At 37.9% G+C, this 23576-nt stretch overlaps 1 protein-coding gene across 6 annotated transcripts in view; it reads left to right on the top strand.

Moving 5' to 3' along the window:
- The window catches only part of ARHGEF10 (Rho guanine nucleotide exchange factor 10), a 114555-nt gene extending 92883 nt beyond the window's left edge, over positions 1-21672 (top strand). For all 6 annotated transcript variants that reach the window (XM_015284923.4, XM_015284925.4, XM_015284924.4 and 3 more), the window contains 4 exons: positions 642-784; positions 7552-7726; positions 15195-15317; positions 17516-21672. In XM_015284923.4, the coding sequence (XP_015140409.2) occupies positions 642-784; positions 7552-7726; positions 15195-15317; positions 17516-18018 (944 nt within the window). In that variant the 3' untranslated portion in view covers positions 18019-21672. The remainder of the gene's footprint in view (positions 1-641; positions 785-7551; positions 7727-15194; positions 15318-17515) is intronic.
- The last annotated feature ends 1904 nt before the right edge of the window (positions 21673-23576 follow it).

Raw genomic sequence — 23576 nt, 5'->3', positions numbered from 1 at the left:
TACCAAACAAATAAACAAGCCCCCTCCCCCCTCCTTGTTTTATGAAGCATCTACTAACAGAAAGTCCCTTCCATCAATGCGCAGAGTTAGAGAGCTATTGGAGCTCATTGGAACCTACTGTAAAAAAAAATGCCTGGCTACTTTTCACATGAAATGTGATTCTGTCCAGCTGGAAGTTGATTTATCATGAAATAGTTTGCTTGTGAGATCCTCCTGAGCTGGAGAATACAGCTTTCTGGTGGATAGTGGCTTTGTGACTGCATTTTCTCTGGGAAGAAAAACAGTTATGTGAGAACAGCAATGTGGGTTTACATGTTTATCAATTAATCCTGATAAAAGTGATTCAGTTAACAAATACATGAGCATTTTTTCCCCTCTACTGTTGTATTACCTTTACAAGCTATCAATAAAAGCTAAAATTAAACAGATGTAAATCAGAGTGCAGCTTGAAGTGGCCATTCACAAAGATCTGAATGGTAGGCTCTGTGATATCACTACGGCCGTTCTTTGTAGAGTTATTTGTGCAGCTGCTTTTCTAGGTGCTCCTTGATCAGTGCTTTCAGAAGTATTTTAAACACGATTGCAATTTTATTTACTGCGTACAATCTTTCTAATCTTTCTTATTCTTTTTTTCTTTAAAGATGGAACGTGGAACATGGAACCTCAGAAGACAGTTAAACTGGGGGTTCTGCCTGTTAGAAGTCTGCTTGTGATGGAAGATACCATTTGGGCTGCGTGTGGTGGACAAATTTTTATAATCAGCACAGTGACTCATTTTATAGAGGTAATGTGTTTAAAATTGTGGAAATGGTAAAATCTAGACATTGAAATCTCTTCTTAGAGGCTTCGAGATTTAGGAAACTTTTCATGAACTATGGTTTCAGTTCTGTTACATCCCACTCTCTGCAGTCTGAAATTCTACTGTGATGTTCTTTGCTGTTGTCTGGTTACATGTAGATTTGCTTCTGTTTCCCCACCATGTTTCCATAAAGTAATTGTAGGGTATTTGGGAGGTTTGCTTAAAAATGAGATTGGAGGGAAGGGCAGCAAAGAAGCAGCCTGTAGGAATTGCCTGTTAATTACAGAAAACTTTGATTAAAAGAGACTGCCTCTGCATAGTTAGAAGTGACTTCTACTTTCTTAATATAATCTGGATCAGTTTTGGTTCTTAGTGGCCTACAGAAATGTTCTTCGCGTAGAGGAACAGAAAAATGTTAAGGATTCAAACTCATGTTTACAACTGTGTTTTCCAAAAAGTATAAGACTTCAATTTCCATTAAAACTGCAGTACAGCATCAACAGATCGTCTTAGTGGCCTAAGGTTTATTTTACAAAATATGAGGAATTAAAACCTCTCCTTCAATCTGTGATAGAATTATAGTGAGTGCCATGATGTTTACAGCCACAGAATTCTTTCAAATGGGAATCTGTGTGAGATCACGGCCTCCTTCATTGTGTGCTTTGTTTTGTTTCATTGATGATCATGTTTTCTCCCGCCAGTTGTCTGTTTAGTACAATTGATTCTGTGAGTCATTGTCATGGGTTTGCAGGGAAATAGTGAGTGTTCTAATTTCTTGTTTTTTATCTGGGCTTCCTGGGTTACTCGTTTCATCTAAGTAAATGTTTGAATCTTATGTTTTCTTCCTTTGTATTTTCTCTAATGCTTGTATTGTTTCTAGCTTGGGTATTATGATAAGGGAAAGATTTTAAAAGAGTGATTTGGATAGGTGCTTGTGATGGACTTCCAGCTACCTTAACTGGAGGAGTGGATTAACCTCTTGGATACTTGGAATTACTGTCCTAAACAGTTCTGTGATTACTCTTTTAACCAGGCTGGATGTGGCTCTGGGCAGCCTGATCTAGTGGTTGGCGACCCTGCACATATCAGGGGGGTTGAAACTCGATGTTCATTGTGGTCCTTTTCAACCATTCTGTGACTCTGTGACTCTATGACTCTCACTGATTCTCACTAAAATACATAGCAACAGTAGTAGAGCGCAATCAGATTATTCCCAAGTTTGGTTATATCAGGCCAAATCACTGTAAATAAGTTTGGTAGTTCTCACCTAATTCAATAATAAAATTCTTCATAGATGTTTTTGGCTTATGCTGTGCAGCTTTCGCACAGCAGAATAAAAGCAGGATTAGACTTTGAGCACTAAAGAATATATAAAGCTTAATGAAATACAGCATGGCATAGTGAGTTATAGTAGAGAAAGCAGAAGTTCAGAGAGGTAAAATAAATATTCTGTTGCTCTCTCTCTCAGACCTGGTAATTTCATTTTTCAGATCGTAGGAGGTTTCTTTCCATTTCCGAAGTGCTTTTTAAACCAATCCACCCATTGTTTATAGAGCTCAGATGCATTTACTTTTATAGCTATATAGTTATATATGAAATAGTGCTACTGCAAATAGGGTGTCTGAGTTGAATAATGCTTTTCATAACATAATTTTAATTAAGAATGTGATTAATTTTTCCATGATGGGCTGACAGTCATGCTTATTTCAGACAAATAGGCATGCTATAACATATGGTCTTCCTCATAGAGCTGGAAATAAGCAATAATTTTCTGTTACCTCTTTACTGATCCTAAGATACAGGTACTGATCTTGTTTTCATCATCTCACTAGACTAAACAGCTCACTAACCTAAGAGTCTGGAGCACAAGTCTTCTGAGGATGGGCTGAAGGAACTGGGATTGTTTAGTCTGGAGAAAATTCAGGGGAGACCTCATCGATCTCAACAACTCTCTGAAGGGAGATTGTGGCGAGGTGGGGGTCAGCCTCTTCTCCCGCATAACGAGTGAGAGGGCTAGAGGGAATGGCCTCAAATTGTGCCAGTGGAGATTCAGGTTGGATATTAGGAAAAATTTCTTCCCAAGAACAGTGGTCAGGCACTGGGGCAGGCTGCTCAGGGAGGTGATTGAGTCTCTGTCCCTAGAGCAGTTCAACAAATGCACAGATATTGTATTAGGGGACGTGGTTTAGTGAGGAAATATTGGTGGTAGGTGTACGGTTGGACTGGATGGTCTTGGAGGTCTTTTACAACAATGGTGATTCTGTGATCTCTGAAATTTAGACTCTGCTTCAAAGGTGCGTATTTTAGCATCATGAGAACCAAAATATATTTGAGATACATCTTTCTTACCATGTAAGTTTTCCTGTTGGGAGGTAAATAGCAGCAAAGAAATGTTTTTTCTCCCTCTGTCCACTCCTGTTAACAGGTAATTCAGTTAGTAGTAAAGATTTGGTTTCAGAATTTCTGCGTAGCAAGAATCCAGATGTTGCACAGTGTTCAACTGTTAGTCTTCCCTTTATGCAACTCCTTTATTTCTGCATATTCAAGTTACAGCTGCCTGTTTCTTACTTTCTATTATTGTGCATGTATTTTATATGTTCTGTCTCACATAAACTATTTTTAAAGGTACCAGACTAGTTTTGAAGATCTTATTTGTGTAGTCCCTTGATTATATTCAAGATCATTTCATAAATGCCACCTTGCAAGGCACTCCCTACTTCATTTAACTGCTCATGCATTTGCTAAGTGCAGAGTATATTATCTTCTGAAAACAATCTCATTCCACACCTCCTTGTTTCTCCAAGACTCTGGTTTAAATTAAAAAAAAAAAAAAAGAAAAAGAAAAAAGAAAATCTATTACCTAATGAGCAGATTTGGCATGTGATGTATTGGTTTTATATTATTCACTTTCCCAGTTTTTTTTTTTTTTTTTTTTTTTTTTTACTTTTTTGGTCTTGGATAAAACTCTCAATTCACTCATTTTAATCTTATGTTACTGTAACAGTTGGAGTGTTTCAGGAAATGGTTTTGTTGGCACAGTGTCTTAAAATGGCACAAGCCCCTTGGGATGGGACGTGCGAAATGCAGCAACTGGTGACTGTTGTTAAATATTAATTATATTTTCTGATAGATACTCTTTCTAAGAAGAAGAAACTTGTCCTTAGTCTTGATCATAGATCTCTGAGTTGCATTGCTCTTGAGTATTAACCTTGATCCTGGAGTGTTCTCTGTGCTTGTAGACCCTTAGGCTCTGTAAAGGCAGACTGTGCTTGTTTAAACACAACAGTAAAAAGAGTCAGAGAATTTAGTAAAGTCAACACTTGAATGTTATTCCATTTTGTTTTGGTTTGTCTTGTTTTTTAAAAATTGGCTAACCACATATGAATGATTCTTTCTTTAACAATGGATGTAGAATAAGCTGAAATGTTCCACTGAATAAACTAAACAAATGAAAATCCTATACCTGAGTGTATTTTGCCCAAGTATTGTCCTTTTTTTAAAGTAGTCAGACATTTGTTTTACCTTGTGAGTGATGATACCCATTATGCATCTCTCATTAAGCTAGAAAAACTGCAGCTCAGTTCTTGGCACAGCTGTTTGGTACGACTGGGCAGCCCCTCAAAAGAAAGATTTCAGCAATGCCACACACTGTTGGAACAATAGTTAGTTATGTGTAACTCTACTGCAAGGCAGACTCGCTGTGGCATCCAAAAAGTGTTCTGCCACTGTGATGTTGCCATAGAATTAGAACAAGACTGAGGAAAACAAAAGCAAACAACAAAAAAAGGATCTGAATAGAAAGCAGAAGGGAATTAAGTTATGAAAAGTAAAATGGAATGAAGCTCAATTCTTTTATTAAAAAAAGAGAATAAGCCATTTTGGTCCTTAATAATTGTATTTCATGTGAAGAAAAAAATCTTGGAATAAAAATTATGTTTCAGATAAATGTGTAATTGAAACAGATGTCAAAGCCTCTATACAAAAACATAAGCAATTGCAAAAGAATGTTCAGGTTTGGGTATGTTCCTGTTCCATCTTAGAAGTCCCTTTGGAAGAGAAGAATAATTCTTTTTATATGCTTTTTGTGGTGTTGACAGTGTTACAGTTTTTCTTCAAACGTTTCAACAAACAGCTGTACCAACTTCAGGGCAGATGAAGTGGGAGTATAACGAGTTAGCTGGTAAAAATGGAATGTGACAAAAATGCCTGAGGAAGTTGTTTACAGTTGCACACACAGAATTGTTGTCTGTGGTCAGAAAACCAGAGAAAATTAATTTTTTATGATCGGCTTCATTTTAATTCTTACTCCAAACAGTGTGGATTGCTAGCAGGATTCACTTCAGTGACCTGAGAAGTTTTTATAACTGAACATTAGAAGAAAAATGTAAACAATTTTTTTAAGTAATTTCCTTTATTTTTAAGAAGCCAATTTTGTGGTGGAAAGCAGTAGTTTATGGATTATTATCTATTGTGAACTTTCTTTTCATACTTTATTACTTAAGGACCTCTAAGTAAGATATCAGAAGTTAAATTTTGTGAAAGCTTTGAGTTCTGTTCTTGTTTATGATCTTCATCTATTCATTGATTTTAGTTGAAGAAATTGAACTGCATAACCCAAATACGTTCAAAACATACTTGTCTTAGGCTAAGAGCTCATCCTGAGAATTGCGTTATTTAAATGGGGATGCAAAGTAACTAAAATGTAGCTCTTAATTCCAACACATAGAAAATTTAAGTTTGCTTTTACAGTGAGGAATGAGATACTCTTGCATTTTGTTTACAAATGTAATTAAGTATATAATGATTATGAGTATATAAATTATATATAAAGTATATAAATTATGAGTATATAATAAGAACTGTGAATATTAGTGCTGATATTTACTTCTATATCCCTCTGGGGGGGATTTGTATCCAAGGAACAGTTTGCCATTTATTTAGCTAGGGAAATGTTATGTTTATCAGATTAGCCCTCTGTATTTGATAATATGTGGCACAACATTAAAAGGCTGTGTTTAACTTCATAGACTGCTTACTTACAAGACAAAAATGAAACCAAAATATCGCTACTTCTTGTTAATGATTAAAGATCTTTACTGCAGTTTTATTTCACATGTTAACACAAATATGTAGAGAGGTTTCAGCCTTCTGAGAGCCATTTAGAAGTTGTAACTGTGAAGCCATTAGATAAGGAAGAAAGTTCAAGCACTAGATCCTGAATGTCTGGCATTACTATTTGTTTTCAGAAGGAGCATTTTGACCTTTTGTTTTAGCTTCAGCTGGGTTGGAATTGCTTTCTTTAGAGAGAGTGTCTGGTATGATGCAGCAAAGGGCCCAAGGAGCTGGGAGGGAACAGGATTAAGACAGTTGGCTTAAGCTGGCCAAGGGGATATTCCATATCATGTGACATCATGCAGAAAGAGTTTTGAAGAGGGACGGGAGTTCATCTCTCTCTTCTTCTGCTTGAGGTTCTAGCTGGACTTTGGTTGGGGGTGGTGAGTAATTGCTTGTGCATTACCTTGTCATATACATTCATATATGTATATGGTCATAACTATTATCCTTTTCCTTTTCTCTATTTTAGTAAATAGTTTTATCTCAACCCATAAATTCTGCTTTTTTTTTTCCCCGTGATTCTCTTCCCCATCCCACTGGGAATGAAGGGAGTGAGTGAATGACTGTGTGGTGCTGAGCCACCTGCTGGGTTAAGCTACAACACCTTTAGGAATACATAATAGCTAGTATTTAAGAAATCCAGAAGTGTCTGAGTAAAAAAGATGCTGTATTTGACACAATAATCATAAAATGATAGTTGCCAATCCTCGGGAAAGCAAGGAAGGGTGGTCAGCAGAACTGCTACTTTTGTTTTCAGGTGTGATTTTGGCCTATTTAGGGACCTAATTGACAGGGTTTGTTGGGAGGCAATTTTAAAAGGATGAAGGAGTCTAGGAAGGTTGAACATCCCACAAGAATGAAGTCTTGTGAAGAATGAAGGCAAAAGAGTAGGCCATCCCCATATGCTGAAAGACAAACTGGATGGCAGACAGGGAACAGAATGAAACCGTTAAAATCCAAGGGGAAATGATTAGCAACCTACTACTCCACTTGAACACCCTCAGATCTATGGGACTGGATAGAATCTACCAAAGGGTGCTGAAAGAACTGGTGGAGGTGCTTGCCAAGCCACTTTCGATAATTTACCAGCAGTCCTGACTAACTGGGTAGGTCCAAGTTGGCTAGAGTTTGGTGGATGTGATGCCCATCTACAGGAAGAGCAGACTCAAAGATTTAAGGAACTCCAGTACTGTGAGCCAGGGAATTTCTGCTGTAGGTATAAGTCACCTATTAGAAAAAAAATCTGGTTGCTCCCAGGAACCTCATTAGTATTATTTTTCCCAAAGGAGTATCAATAAAGAAGCATAAAATGTTTTAAGTCTCAGCTATTACAGGGTTGCCGGTTCCCATCATGCAAAATTTGTAATAAATACATTATTTAAGTTACTGTTAAGTTGTTCAGTCATTAATTAGAACTTTGGTTTACGACCAATGATAAGATGTTTCAAAAAAAAAAAAAAAGGTAGCATAAAAAATAACAGATCTTATGCAGCAGTCAGGACATATCCTGAGCAAAGCAAAGAAAATGAGCTTTGTTCTTGGCATGGAGGACATAGACACAGTGCCTGTACTGAGAAGCTGATAATGAGGGTTGAATGATGTAATGTTTCCTCAAAGATAATTTGTTTTTCTTACAGAGCCATTTTGAAGCTCATCAAGAGGAAGGTATGGTAATCTCTCACATGGCTGTTGCTGGAGTGGGAGTCTGGATTGCCTTCACATCTGGATCTACACTTCGCCTGTTCCACACTGAGACACTGAAACACCTCCAGGATATTAACATTGCCACGCCTGTTCACAATATGTTGCCAGGTAGCTGAATCATACCACATGATGAGAAAAAATCAACTGTTTTGTTTTGTCTCTATCAGTGTTATTTTCCAGATAAGGCCAGAATCAGAACATCTGTCTCAGTGCTTGATAGCTATCCCGTGACTGTTTACTTTAGTAAATCACAGTCCCTTGTCTGCCCTAAAGAACAATGTGTGCAGTGAGCTTGTTCTCCTCAGTGGCTTTACATTTACATTATATAGATAAGCAGGTGGATTCTTCTTCTTTTTTTTTTTTTTTTTTTTTTTGTGTGACTATAGAACAGGGGAGTGATGCAAAGTTTAATATTTTCTTCTGGAAGTTGGTATTAAAGTACGTGATGGAGTCAGTCAGTCTAGGATCTGAACCAACCAACAAGGCACTCTTAGTATCAGTTACATCACTGCTCACAGTGAAGTCATCAGAACTACTCACATCTCTATTTAGGAGTGTGTTCAGTGTTTTCTTGTTTAGAGCTTTAGTTTGTTGAATTAAAAACGTTTGCGTTATAAGCAAAGATAGAACCTCTGGTTGTTAGGGTGATGTTTAACAAATCTTTAAGTGTTTTAAGACAAAAACTGTTCAACCATTCTAAAATGATCAGTGTCACAGACAGCTATACTGGTCTGTATCAGATTTGCAAGCAAGTGAGTGACTCTTTGGTAGTTAGACGTGCCTAATTGAGATAAACTTATTTCTGGCACTTTTTTTCAAATGCCATGCACAGATGTCATTACAGACTGATGTAGGCCAATATCATTCTTAGACCTATGGAGTACTAATGAGCACAGGTTTGAGAATGTCTTTGCCTTGTGTTGTAATGAGCATGTGTGCATCAGGTAGTAGAAATGAGAGTGACCATGTTAGCCTTGCAGTAAAAATCTGTTTTAAATCTTGTCCGTCTATAGTGCTGTAGACAGGACATTTTTAACACGTTGATTGTAGCACTGTTACTAACCAGCAGCAAATGTCCTGTCTTTAAATAGATTGTATGATTTAATTAATCGTGGTTATGAAAAGAAATCAAGACCAGTTTTTAAAAAGATTAACTTTCAAGATGTTCTACTGTCTGTGGGGGGAAAGGGGAAGAAGTAGGGCCTCCCTTACACACATTTTATGCTAAATTTCAAACAAATTTAGCTTTAGTATTCATAGCCATGATAATGAAACTGATGATGTAACATGATTTTTTTCTGTGGAACAGTTTTAGCTAATTATATCTCCTTGGTGTCATTCTTACCCATTTTAGCTGCTGCTTCTTCTTTTTTTTTTTTTTTTTTTCCCTCTGTCTCTTCCCAAAATGCACTTCAGTGAATGGAAATGGAAATTTATTTTAGGAGTAGAACAGCACTTTTTATTACAGCAAATGTTCCAACGGAGGAATCCATTCTAAAAATGAATTGAATTTCAATTATTTAGCAGCAGCTCTTGGGCATGCTTATATTATCCCAGTAATGCTACACCAGCAAAGGCTAAAAGACAGAGTAGTAGGAGGTTTACATAATAAGCAGCACTAAGAGCTTTTGGAACAAAGAATAAATAAAACCCTGTGTAGTATACACTCAGATTAAAAAGGAAGAAAAATCTGACATAGGAGGAAGAATGAAGTGGCTTCATAGTAACAAAAAGCACATTTTTTTACATTTTCTATGGATTTTAATGACCTGATTAGTGTTTAGATGTGTGATGTGCAATAGGACATCTTTATTTTTTAAAATAAACATCTCTTAGTTTTCTGAAATTCAGCAGGAGTTCTTTAATATGCAAAAAGAACACGTAAGTAAAAATTCAGCTTGTATTGAAATGAGTCAGAACAAATTGATGTAAAAATATTGCTAAGGATCTTAGGAAGAGGGATTAAAAAGAAAAGTGCAGGATTATCATGATATAACTTCTGAAGCTGGACTCCTTTTGCCAAGTTCTTAGTAGGAGCAGCGATGTGTGATATTGGCCTAATAGGCTGCATGGAGAGGTCATCTACATCTTCACTTAAAGCAATGGACATAACTTGTTTACATAATGAAATTATCATTATTTTGTTAACATACAATAGAAGTAAAAGACAAATTTACAAATTTACTGTCACTGTGTCAGAAAGGCTACTTGAATTACAAAGCTATATTTAGAGGGTACTTGTAGTAATCAATTAAGACAGAGCAGGAGGTTTTTGTACCTCATGCATACCTCATACATTCTCTTCTTCCAGGCAACAAACGGGACCTGAGGAAATGGCCACAAGTTGTACCAGAGGAAATTTAGATTAGACATAAGGAAAAACTTTTTCTCTCAGAGAGTGGTCGGGCACTGGAATGGCTGCCCAGGGAGGTGTTGGAGTCACTGTCCCTGACAGTGTTCAAGAGGTGTCTGGATGAGGAGCTATGAGATATGGTTTAGTGGCTTGTGGTAGCAATGGTAGTGGGAGGACAGTTGGACTAGATTCTTGTGATTCTATGATTCTATACCCTTGGTGATCAGTTATCATGATGTTAGATTTTTCCCATTTAGGGGAGAAGACAGCTTTAAATATCACTGCCTACTTTCTTTGTTCTAAAGGATGTGCCTCCTTTACTTTGAGAAAGATAACTCAGCCCACCGAGTAAGAGAGAGTCAAAGAATAATGAAATATAAAGGAAGTGGCACAGGAAATTACTGTCATTATGATTCAGTGGAATTTAATAATGTAAAAAAGGAGACAGAACCACAGACCACAAGCCAAAAGTAATTTTTCTTTTTTTAAATCATGATTGATTTGTGGAAATGTTTAATGTATTGCGTTCGCAGAGGTCTGGCTAAGGAAAGAGCTTGACTGGAAAAGTGCCACCTAGATATAGGTCAGATTTTGCTTATTTTCATGTCAAGTATGTCAACTAAATGGCTTAAAAAGACCGATGAATCTGCTGAGACATCTGAGTGGGTTCTGAACAACTACGGTATCCCAAAACACCTTCTATCACCTGTGTCCCTGCACACTGTCATTCAGTTGTGCTCAGTCACTGAGTAGTCCACATACAACAAGGGATGTAACTGATAATCCTAGTGACTCTGTTCTGTGCTCAAGCTGATGATTTTCTGGAGTTGTGGGAAGTTTGTACATAGGGACACAGGTCTGAAAAGTAAACCTGAGCTTACTTTCCTTGGGATTTCTGTTCAGTACAGGGTGCTCCACAGAAGCATCGCGTGATGTATCACCAAAACCGCAAGCCATAAAATACTTCCTAATATTGTATAACAGACTTAGGTTCTCTTTAAAAATAACTGAATAAATAAATATCTCCAAAAAGCACAAAGACAGTATGAAAAAAGAAGATTGAATTGAAGACCGTCATCATCACTATAGACCATACAACTGTACAATACACTGAGACTGATTTTAAGTGGCCTAAGCTCAGCTGTCTGCTAACTGACGTATTGAGTAGGAGAAAAAAAAATAATATTTGAAGACAAATGTAAACAACTCACTAATGTGCTTCACCTATTTATTAGCTTCGTACTTACGACCAGTGATTGAATCTCAGTGCTTAAAAGGTAACTTTTCACCTATCTTTGTCACATCTCTCACAGCCTGGTTAGTGAAAATAAATTAAAGTCTTACAGAAAGTGAGTACACAGTTCTTGGTTTTATTAATAATCTTGGTTTCAATTTCATTTGAATTTCATTCGACACTTTTGAATAATTTCATTGTACAAATGTTCCCCAGACATGCTTTTTAAAGAGATTTCTGTGACCTTGGTTCACTGTATTTCTTTGCTCATATGAATGATGAAAGGTTACCTGCTGAACAGAGAGGCAACTTCTGTTGATGTTGCTGTACTGTGATTGTATCTGTGTATCCTCTAATGGCACATGTGTGTTTCCTGGACACAGATGGGAAAGGCAAAGAAAAATGGTATTGTTTCCTCTCTGCAGAAAACAAACTATACATTGAGACTTAGAGCTTCCTTTTGTCCCCACCCCACTAGGTGCCACAGCATAAAATGTAGTTGTTTTATGATTTTACTGCTGAGAAATGATTAAAAGATGCATGAAAATCTGAGGTCAGCCCATTTGATTTGCTTTTTTAGACAGTGTTTTATATAGCAGGAAGAGCAAGGTCATGTAAGAGGATATGCACCAGTTTGTCCTTGCACGTACCTAGGGAGCACATGGTTGTTGAATCTGAGTCAGAAAATGAGACCTGAGAAAGGCTGAACACATAGCAGAAACATATTAAAATTATTTGTCCTTGTGTAAACCTGATTGGTGACTTCAGTTCTTCGAAACTGAAGATCTTGGTAAGATCATTTCATGACTAGCAATTCCATCATTGCACTGGAACAGTGTGATCTAGCAGTTTTCCTATTTAAGGTAATTTTTGTTTGTTTTTGGCATTTGTTTTTCTGACTTACCCTTGTTAGCTCGTTGATTTCTGTGTTTACTGCTCAACAAGTTCTAGAGAACTGGTTTTACATTTATCTTTTTCTCTTGATTTGAAGTCTGTATGAATAAAAAGTCACAGGATAACAAAGAAAAATATGAGTTCAGACCATGGGAAGCAGATAAATAAATATTTAAAATTACTATCTATTTGAATAGCATTTTCTCTCTCTCTCTTTTTTTTTTTTTAGTTATTATATGCTATTTCAAAGTATTTTTTCAGATGCAGATGTTTCCTGCTTTTCAAAGATTTCAAAGCAAATGTTGTTCCTTTTGACCTCACTGTAGATGTTTCATGCTTAAGGCTGTGTTCCGTGTTTAAGATTCTAAGTTGCTGGCTGGTAATTTGCTGTTTTTGCCTACGGAAACAGTGAGGAGCATTACTGGTTTTCACTGGTAACAATTAGTAGTTGTGCGTTGTTTCAGGGTTGGTATATAGAAAAGGCATTAAAGATCTATTGCTAGAAATGTGAGCATCTTCTTCAAAGGCTTTGACAGGCAGAAGTAAAATTGGTGTTTTTTGCAATTAGAAAAGACTTGAAAATTGCACTTTAATATTTCTGTTTGCACTTTGTGAAACAGCTTTAAGTGAAATGGGAGTGAGATTAGGCCAATCTGCAGTTACCTTGTTTTTGCTGTGACACAGGTTGTGGGGGATCTTAAATATCCTATGCAGCCTGAGCAAGTCTGAACTCTAAATCACAAAGTTCAAATCTTGATTTTTGACAACTCCAATATGCAGAGGTTTTTTAACATCTATGTTTGAACTTGTTTTGACCTGTTATAAAGGTAAATGTAAAATCTGTATTAGCAAATGATTGAGGATAGACAAATGGTTATCACATGTTGTATGTATGGCTTTGAAAACAGCACAAGCAGTCTTTTATTGTGGATTACTGTTTTTCTTTCACTCTCAAGGCTGCCACATGTCATCACTGTAGGTTTTGATGTGTTTTTGGACAGCATGTGGTCGCCTGACTACTCTCCATTCTCTCACTCCTGAAGTGGAAATCTGTGCCTCCCCAGAGGACTGTCCATCTAACCAGCGTTGAAGGAGTGTTTCTATGTGCTTTGCTTTGGAAACTAAATTCATCTCATAAAATAAATAAATCCTTCAAAAGTCTTCTAATTTGTCTAAGGACAGAAACCATCTACGCTTATCTACCTGAAGAGGGATAATGCCATCATACCAACAAAAATAATGACAGTTTATGGAAAAACATAGGTGTCTCTGTTCTAGTCTATTATCAGTAGGTAAAAATTAAATTAATTTTCCGTATGCTGATTATTCCTTACGTGGCCATGACAGGAATTGGTGAGTGATCTCCCTGTCTTTACCTCAGCCCACGAGCATTTTTCATCATATTTTTTCTTTTGAGGAGTTGGAGTGGTATGGTAGAGCGGAGCTACTGCCAGTGTGAAACCACCACACTCACTGAAGGCTTCCATGAGTAGATGGAGCCTCTTCAACTTTTTCACACTGCAACTAGAGAGTGACCTAATTGCCTTTAAGGCATTTTAGAATGTGTTTTAGGGCAGTCAGAGCTGAGATTCCAGATCTGGCCCTGCAGGTGATGTGTGCCTTTTACAACACACCCTCACTGGATAAATGTTTTGGTTTTGTAAAGTTCTGTGAGGAAAGACTTGGACCGTGGTCCACCTACTGCTTTCCAGTTGAGCACTTTAACCTCCAGGCTTCAGACAAACTGCTCCTTCCCTGCTTTCCAGCTGGGTCTGTGATTCATGCATTCTTAGCTGTAAATTGGCCCAGCTTCAAAGGAAGAGATGGAAAATTCATTCACTTGTGATGTACCATAATTAAGGTATTTTTTCCAAGGTGTGGAACATGTAGGTTCATCTGAGTTATATCAAAAGTGGCATCCAAATTCCCTACTTACTGGTGAAGTGATTAACAACTTGAGAGTTATGATAAAGATGGGAATGACTGCTCTCTTGGCATGTGAAGTTAATTGTAAATCCAAGAACATGTAGGCTGTGAACCTGGGTGACTTCAACACAGTTTAAATGCTTCTCCACGTAAATGTGGGTCATGGCAGAAGTTTGGGCAGGAATTATTTTTGTCATTTTCCGTTTCTGTAACCTGTCAAGGGCATTGCGAAAGTAAGTCCAACTACCCAGAATGAAATACTTAGCAAGCATTGTAAGCAGAAATGACTATTTCTCATAAGAAAAACAAAAATCTCATCAATAGAAGAGATTTGTATAAGGTCATGGAATAGACTTCTGAGTTCATTTTGTCTGTCTTCTTGAAACAAGCCAAAGTAACATCTGGTTGCTTAAGAACTTGTCCAGCCAAATTTGACTATGTTCAGCTATGGAGATATTCCTCTACCTCTCTGAGCAACTAGTGTGTGACTCTATTCATGGTGAAGAAGGTTTTTCCTACCTTTACAGCAAATTTGTCATGCTCCCTGGTGTGTTCTCCTGTCACTGAGCACATCTGAGTAAAGTCTGACTCTCTTCTGCGTACACTCCCATTAGATAAGTGCAGATGACTTGTATTTTTCAGTTTCTCTTTGTACATTATTTACTCCAGTGTCTTGATCATCTTAATGGGTTTTCACTGGGATTTATCCCAGTATGCCAATGTCATTGTTGTACAGGAGAACCCCAGTGTGGATGTGGTACTTCTGATACTATTTCACAAAAATACAACTGTGAGAAAAGAATAATCATGAACAAGTTTGAGTCTCAAGCATAGTGTGTTGTCTTGATGCATTATGGAGCGCTGGGAAGTGGAATGCCTTTCAGTTTTATTATTAAGAGCATACACAGTCAAATTTGCAAAATCATATTTGTAAAGGTAATGTCTGTCTATTTTTAGGTACCGTGGTTTAGAGATGTAGGGCAGATAATACGAGTTCAGCTGTATTTAAATTATGACGTATGTAAAGGTTAATACAATCCCGCGATGTATTTGCCTTTCTGATGAGTGCTTTGCTGAATGCAAGTGTACAGCTGATTGTGTGTTTGAGGTTACTTTGACCTTGGCAAAGATCATTACTTAAATAATACAGCACTTCCTGCACTTCACAGGGCAACAGCGTGTTTCTGTGACCAGTCTGCTGGTGTGCCATGGCTTATTACTGGTTGGAACAAATCTGGGGATAATAGTAGCATTGCCAGTGCCACGTTTGCAGGGAATTCCCAAAGTAACTGGTGAGTGACATTTCTCAAATGGATTTGGTAGAATGTCGTTATGCTGAAGATTTTTTTCCTGTCAGTAGTTGAAATGACTCTGCCAAACTACATGTGTTGTGGAAGTACTCATCAGAGCTCTGTGATGAAATTCTATCTGTTCTTCTTCCTTATCATTAAAGTATTTCCACATACCTGCCTGGATTTGTCTCCATTGTTTGAGTCGGGACAGCATTTTTTCTTTATGGAATAAGAATATGATAAACATTAATCCTATCAGAGTACAGTAAAGTACACAAATGAGAAGAGGGGGCATTGCAAAGAATCTTTCTTCCATACTTGGGGAAGATAGATGCATTAGGTTCAGAGACATGGGTACTGACAATGCAGTACATTCTCTGACATTTGGTACATTGTTTCTGTGACCTTTCTTACCAAAACTAGAGACTTGGAACATATGGGAACATATAGTTCTTTTTTTTTTTTTTTTTTTTTTTTTTTTTTTTTACAACAACCAGTATGTTTACAGTTTGGTAAGTTAGTTTTGTATTGCCTTGTTTGAAACGTATGAATGCTGTTGAATCATTTTGTAAATGTTTAAGCTGCTAACAGAAGTGAGATTTTTCTAAAGTATGTGTAATTCCAATTAAGTATCTCTTTGCCATGCTACAGTTTAGTTCCACAGTTCTACTAGAGCTTCTGAGCTGTGGAATGAAAGCTGGCAGATTCTATGGTGCAAGTAATTTGTAACCTCCTTCAGGGAAAAAAAGATAATATATGTAACTTTTTAGAGTGAAAATGAATTGTGTTCAGCAAAATATGCAGCAGTAATCAGGGAATCACTGAATGGTTTGGGTTGGCAGGGACCTTTAAGATCATCTAGTTCCAGCCCCCCTTCTATAGGCAGGGACACCTCTCTCTAGACCAGGTTGCTAAAAGCCCCATCCAGCCTGGCCTTGAATGCTTAGAGGGAGGAGGCATCCTCAACCTCACTGGGCAACCTGTTCCAGTGTCTCACCACCCTCACAGTAAAGAATTTCTTCCTAATATCTAGTCTAAATCTACCCTCTTCCACTTTAAAGCCACTTCCCCTCATCTTGTCACTACATGCCATTATACAAAGTCCCTCCCGAGCTTCCATGTAGGCCCCCTTCAGGTACTAAAACATGCCAACTGTTTCTTGGAAGTTATGGAAGCAATATTAGGTAAAAATAAATGCAATACAAGAAAATGCATTGTTGCAGAATGAAATAGTCTCTCATTGTGTTCTTCCACTTTCTGTTTTGATTGCTGTGGTTTACATCATCTGCATATTGCATTTATTTAGGGTTAGATCTTCTCAGGTTTGGCAGCATTGCATTGAGATTTATAGTCTTCAGACACAGTAGTTGGAATTTGAACTGAAAAAAAAAACAAAAACCCAAACAAAAAAACCCTGCACTTTTCTCAGTTGTGCTTCCAGTACTGATAATTCATCTTTATATCATTGCACTTTTTGCAAAAGCAGATTATTTTTTTTTAAATCATAACCTGGAATGTATTAGGGAGTTAGGGATGGATGGGGTGATTTGTAGAGTGGTGGTTTCTTTTCCTTGATAGCCTAACTTCTTTTCATCTCATAGGTGATTTTGTATAATGCTATGCTTCTTTTTCTTGCTGTAAGAGCCCCATACACTGTTGTTCTTAGAGCTTCTGAATTTGGCGTTATGCAATTTAGGTTTCATATATTCTTATGATTTTCATGTGTAAATTTTCCTTGTATTACTAGCAGCCGCTGCAATGAAAGAGATGTTCATGTGCTCTTCTAGAAAGGTACAGGGGTACAGTAGGATTAACTGAAAGCCACATATTTTCTTTGTGGATTTCTGTAGAAAACTCAGAATGTTATTTTTGTGTCAATGCCAAAACAAGTTAGTAGAAAATGTCTGTATTCATGCTGCCGCGAACACAGCACAAGTCAACTTGAATTCATTCAGTCGTGTTCCGACTGGTTTATTAACACAGTCCTAAAACATCCTTATGGCACAATAGATTTTTCTTTCTACACTTTTCTTTAAATTGTTTATGTACAAGGAAACAGACGTCCTGTAGATGGACTGACTGCATACAACAGGATTTTAAGAGTTACGCATTCCTAAGCAAATTTAACAAAGTAATTATTGTGGAGAGTTATAGTTAAAATAAAAATCTTTAATTGTCTTTTTTTCTTTTGGCTGCAGGAAGAGGAATGGTGTCGTATCACGCACACAATGGGCCAGTCAAGTTTCTTGTAATGGCTACATCTCTAAACAAGAAAAACAAAAACAAGCTAAGGAACAGCCTGCCTCGTGGCTCAGAATCTAAAGACAAAGACCAGAGGAATGTTCTGCACAATGACAGACCAGGCTCTTCCAATGGCAGCAACCCTGATACTTCAGTTTGGCTGGGAGGTTCAGCAGGATCCATTGCACAAAAAAGTGACTTGTCGTCATCTTCTGGATCCCTTACATCAAGTTCCCTAGAACATAGGCCAGAGGACAGTAACATTTATGAGCTTTTGAAGGATCAAAATATCTCTTTTAAAAATAAAAGACAGAGATCTAAGAAAATGAAAGCAAGTTCAGTATTAGTCATTTCTGGTGGCCAAGGACACAGAAGAGTGAACAAGAAGACCAAGCAGCAACGACAAGATGAATTAGTGTCTTCAGTGATGGTCTGGCAAATCCCGCTATTAAATATATGAGTGAACTAAATTCAAGATACTTTCTGCTATTAAAAAGTCTGATATCTTTATACAGCAAATGCCAGCTTAGGACCCGAACCAATGGACTTTATACCATGGGAGGAATCTCGATAGGATTTGATCACAGAACAAAGGGATACAAAGCAGAGTCTTCACATACGTAGAACATTCTGTGGTGTCAGGGTATTGGAAAATGTCTAGCTGTTGATGCTACCTTTGATACTTAGAACAGAAAGGATTTGTCAGACATTTTAAAAGATTTTAGAAGTTTTGTCTTATTTATATTCACATTTATAAATATCGTCACTATGTTCTATAGCACTTAGGGAAGGCAAGGAACGTGTGCTATGTCACATGCTGGTTTTTGCTTATGTAAATCAGCTGTTGTTTCCTTTTCCAAAGTGACATATTGCATGGGCTGTAGATTTTAACAAATTAGCACAAACAGTTTTTTTAATCAATAAAAATTCTAATGTGAAAGCTAGTATTAGTAATTACTATAACAGTTAGTAACAATCATTCCATAAGCCAGACTTCGGTCTGAGCAAACACAGTTATATTAATTGATACTTTTTCTTTTTCAACATAGAAAATAGATTTTTTTATTATTATTTTTATTGCTCAGTATTATGAAAAACGTTGCAGTATAAAAAGTCCATTAATTTTCTCAGTAGTTATAATGTGTCTGTTACCATCTTTGTCATACAGAGAAAGTTGCAAGGATATTGTGGCACGCATAGTAGAAAATACAGATAAAGAACAGCTGTGCATTGTAGTGCTGGTAATGCATTCCCCTCCTGGCAATTTTGTGTCAAAGCTAGATATGGACTGTGCCATTATTAACGAGCTATGCATATCCCGTATGTAAATAATGAGCTCAGAAATATACTGCAATAATCTGTGGGAAGCGCAAGTAATCGTTGTGGATATTCGTCCTACATCAGTAGATCTGTGCTGTGTCCTCAGGCAAATACCTATCAGATAATGTCAGTCCACAAGTGCAGACAGCAGGGTTATGGTTCAATCTGCTCACCCAGAGATTCAGCCAAGCATGGTCTGATAAATAGATATTGTAAAAGTAGGGTGCACAATTTCTTTGCATTTAATCACTCAGTGGGACAAGGTGTTGCTTTGGTACTGCTTTAGAGGGCTGAATTCTAAACAAGGACCTAGTTAATCATTTTTTTTTCTTAATGAATGGATATATTTCCAAAAGGAATTTTGTACTCGGGGATACTATTGACATTGCTGTTTGCACAACAGTCTCTGCATGTGAAATACAAGACAAGGCCTTCAGCTCAGAAAGATATTACAAAAAATGGTGATGAGACACCCCGTTCAGTCACAACAGACTTAATACGTGTGAAATGAGGCACTGAAAATATCTTCTTCCCTTGTCAATAAACTGAAAGATACTGAGATTAAGACTCTTAGGTTTAACTTGGATGTGTTAAAAGCTCTGATACTGTCCATCAGTTCAGCAAAATAGAAATTAAATATATCCAAAGCAAAAGTCTACAAGATATTTGCATTGACTAAAATCAAGTGCAGGTTTTGGCTGCTTTGGCGCTCATCTCATCCCAGTAAATTATAAATGTACCCTAAATTTTCAGTCTGCTCTGAAAAGCAAACCTGTATCAAGCCAACACCAAAGTCGGTGGATGGGCTGACTCACTGAGTTTGATGGAGTGCTGCAGTAAGATGGTGTCTTGCCTTGCCTGCCACATCGCACACAACCCAGGACAGAGGGAATGCTACTGCAGCAAACCTTCTCCTGCTGCCACCAAAACAGACAATTCAACAATCAGATACACACCTAAATTTCTTTTCCGGGGCTCAGCTCGCATCCTGCATCCCAATTGGAAAAGGCTGCTTGAGCCATAGTAGCACACACTTCAGTAAGTCACAAAGAACATCTGTTAGAGATTGGATTGTAGGTCTGTAGTTTTCCTTACTGCTTTGTGGTTTTATTCTGCGTCTTTCACCATGATTCTTACCACGTCAGCTGGGTGCTCCTGGCATTGGTATGGGCTTAGTGTCGGCATCAGTCTCTGTGAAATAAAAAGCAGAGTGTCTCTAAGGCAGGCTGCCAGCAATATTTCCCCCAATTTTTCCTCTTCTTGTCCTTGTGCCTGGTTTACCTTGCCTGAGGGCTCAAGGCCAGCTGTGTTTTCCACATTCTTCCATAGGTGCTGGGAGTTTCTCTTTGCCCACTGTGTGGAAATACTAAATTGTACAGTGTAATGTGTGCATACTGAAAAGCACGTTAAAAGATTCTCCTGTGTATGAAGCCTATATAACCTGATGTCTCTTTGCTACAGTAGAGCAGAAAGACCACAGGTACAAATCTGCATGCTCCTCGGGTGTGGGCTTCCATGTCCATGCTTTTGGGACTGGAGGATTATGCTCACTTTTTCACAGGTCTTTATCATTAAGAATGGTAAGCAGAGACCCCAAATATCAAGCTGGATACCCATGTGTGGAGTTATGACAGGAGGTGCTAGCAATGAGGCGTAAGAGTTTTAAAATTCTAAGTGATGCTCATCCTACCTTCCAGCTGAAATGTAGCTGTCTTTAATTTAGTCAAGAAAACGGGAGAAATAAAATACCAATCTGCTCTTCAGGAAGTCCACTGAAGTTTTACCACTGAGTTCAATAAGAACAGAGATAGGTCCCTCATTTACACTATACGGCTTTTAAAGTAAACATATATATTTGTCTTACCAAGTGGAAAAGACAAAGATAAGCTGTACACCTTTGGAAATACGAAATGAAGTAGACCTTCAGTGATGGAGCATGACGTGCAGTGCTTGTTTTCTGATGCATAGTTTACGTAATAAGGTATTGCCTTGCAATGAAAGCAAACAGGAACCAAAGTTTCTCTTACAGCAAGCAAGGAAACTTTTTAGCTGTTTTCAACTGCTGCTGGGTAGATTGGATTTTTCTTTCTGGTGCTGCTTTGCTAGATTTATAGAATTTATGGAAGATTTTAGGGAAAAGGGGGAGAAAGTGTAACCACTACGATATAGTCTGTATATGTTTTCTAACACATAGTAGGGTCTTTTGTAACATGAGCCATAAAAGTATGTATTTATGTTCAAAGCATAAGCTGAGAAAATGTTTAATAAAAAATGTGCTACAACTTAATTTCAGAAGTACATTTATTGGGTCGCTATATTAACAAGAGAGCTAGAATTTGGGGCTTGCATTACTGAATGATGAAATAATATGTAATTAGGACAAGAAAAGTTTTTGTACTTTCTAGGATTTAATTGCATATGCAATTTCTACAAATGATGCAGACTCGCAGTAATTTTGACCTCTCTATCAATGGACACAAACTGTATCTGAGCAGGAACATTTTCACTATGCTGTCTGCAGGGAAATACACATCACTGGAGTAGCACGTTACATAAAAATGAGATGTGATATTCCAAGTGAGTGTTGCAGAACACAGCATTAACAGAGGAGATTAATTTTCATTTGGTAACTGGCAATTCATGCTAATTAATGTGCCCTAAGGGATGTATAGAGAATCCCATGATTGTGCTTAAGTTCTGAGACTTGTATTCATCAGGCTCAGGAATGGCCTTTTGTGTGTACCTGCACTATTACAAATAAAGAGCTATTGGAAAGAGGTAAAATGAACAACTATTAAAGCCTGCCCTTTGTTCTTGTTTTTAGCACCATGTCTATTTTATGTATTGTTCTGGAAAACACCGACATTTCATTCCCTCTCCCAAAGTGCACTGATATTTCATTTCCCTGCCATTCTTACTGCTGAAGTAGTAGATACAAAACAAAATCAAATTCTATGACTGCAGGATGCTGTGAACTCACGCACCTCAAGATGGGTTCAGTCCCAGTGGGAATTTGCAGCTGCTGTATGTGTGGGATGCTGAGTGTCACAGGTTGTGCACTGCCCCTTGGAGCTGTGACAGAATGCTGGGAAAGATCTGAGTTGTGGTTTAGTGCTTAAACTTCACGGTTCCTCTCTCTAAGTCCAATTTGATTCTTAAAGTGCATAAAGAGGGGTGGGAAAGACTTGCAGTTTGAAAGGTGCGATTAATGGAGGGCTCTCTAAGAGTTAATCTGTATTTCAATGAGTGATACCACGGGGTTAGTTCAGTATTTTTGATTGCTTTATTATATCCTCATAGTAATAATACTTCCTCCGCTAATAGTCCTGTTAAGAAGGCTGATTAATATTATCTGTAGCTCAGAAGAAACTGAGTTGTAAAGTTACTTGAAGCCACATGATGAGTTTGTAAAAGAAAAGAGATTAAAGACATTACAGCTTGCTAAGCCCATGATGAGCCCCTTAAGCCGTGCTCCTCCTTGCAGGCATTCCATGTGTGTGGCTATTGCACTGCCCATACTGCATGCTGGGCAGGAGTGGGGTGGTCTCTTACCGTGAGAGAATAGAAATAGGTGCACAGAGGTGGATTCTTAAAGATTTTATGCTATTATAATGAGAGCAGAGACACCAGCGCAGACTTTACCCCTGGTATGGTAACTGGTGCAAGGAGCGTCAGCCTGTGGTGGGTAGTAGGCTGCCTGCATTATGCCAGAGCTCAGAATTCTACTATACTTCCATCACTGTTCAGACTTGCCATCTTTATAGCAGTGTGGGGGATCTACTTTCTACTTTTCTCACAAATGCTGTATGTGCTTTGCTGGATCTGACTGCTATCTGGTTTGAGAGATGTGGCTCAAGGTCCGTGGAATCAGTTGGTTTGCTGCTGCCTTGTACTTGTGCTTACTTGATCCCCGCACTGTCCTTAAAGGCATGCTGTTACCAAACTGCCAGGAGCACTCTTTGCCTTTAGGACAAAACATGAAAATAGCAGCGCTGAAATAGCACGGAAAGGATCTCAAAATTTCCCAGGCGAATGAAGATCTACTGCGAACCTATTTAAAATGCAACAATGTGGACATATGACCAAAAGCACCTGAAGTGCTTTGGCCAAGCTCCATTAACTGCTCAATAAAAGGCAGTTAGTCATTCACAGCACGACCTTCAAAGGTGTTCAAAGGGATTTCTTTTCCTACAGCAAAACACGCCTTGACAGCAGAACTGCACGCTCTGCTGATGTGCATATTGTTATACTCCAGGGATAATCACAGTTATCACTTACGTGTGTCTCAGCCCAGAAGATGAGCCAGAGCACCTAAGAGGAAGACAACACGCCTTGGGGGAGATCAAATCATTGGAAGCACTCACTGGAAACCCTGCTTAAGGATGCTTTGACATCAGAAACTTAAGGTGGGCCGCTCGCAGTTTTTGCAGGCACAGAAGTACCAAATTACAACTAAAATCTGTGTATTTGCATTCCTGAATACCAACAACAAGAAAGGTTTTAAGCTCAAGATATCAGATACAGCTTGGCTGCAGAGGCATGGGCTTCTCATTTTTGCTCTCTATTACTCCTGGGTTTCACCTTGAGCATCAGAGTGTGCTGGCACAAAGAAATGTGCTAACTCGCACCTACCAAAGCAAATCATAAGGGCTGTCTACTTTGGACTTCTCTGTTTCCTTCCCTCCACCAGCATTTTGA

The sequence above is a fragment of the Gallus gallus genome, chromosome 3 (assembly GCF_016699485.2).
Source record: "Gallus gallus isolate bGalGal1 chromosome 3, bGalGal1.mat.broiler.GRCg7b, whole genome shotgun sequence".
Taxonomy (NCBI): Eukaryota; Metazoa; Chordata; class Aves; order Galliformes; family Phasianidae; genus Gallus; species Gallus gallus.
This window is presented reverse-complemented; position numbering and strand designations above follow the sequence as displayed.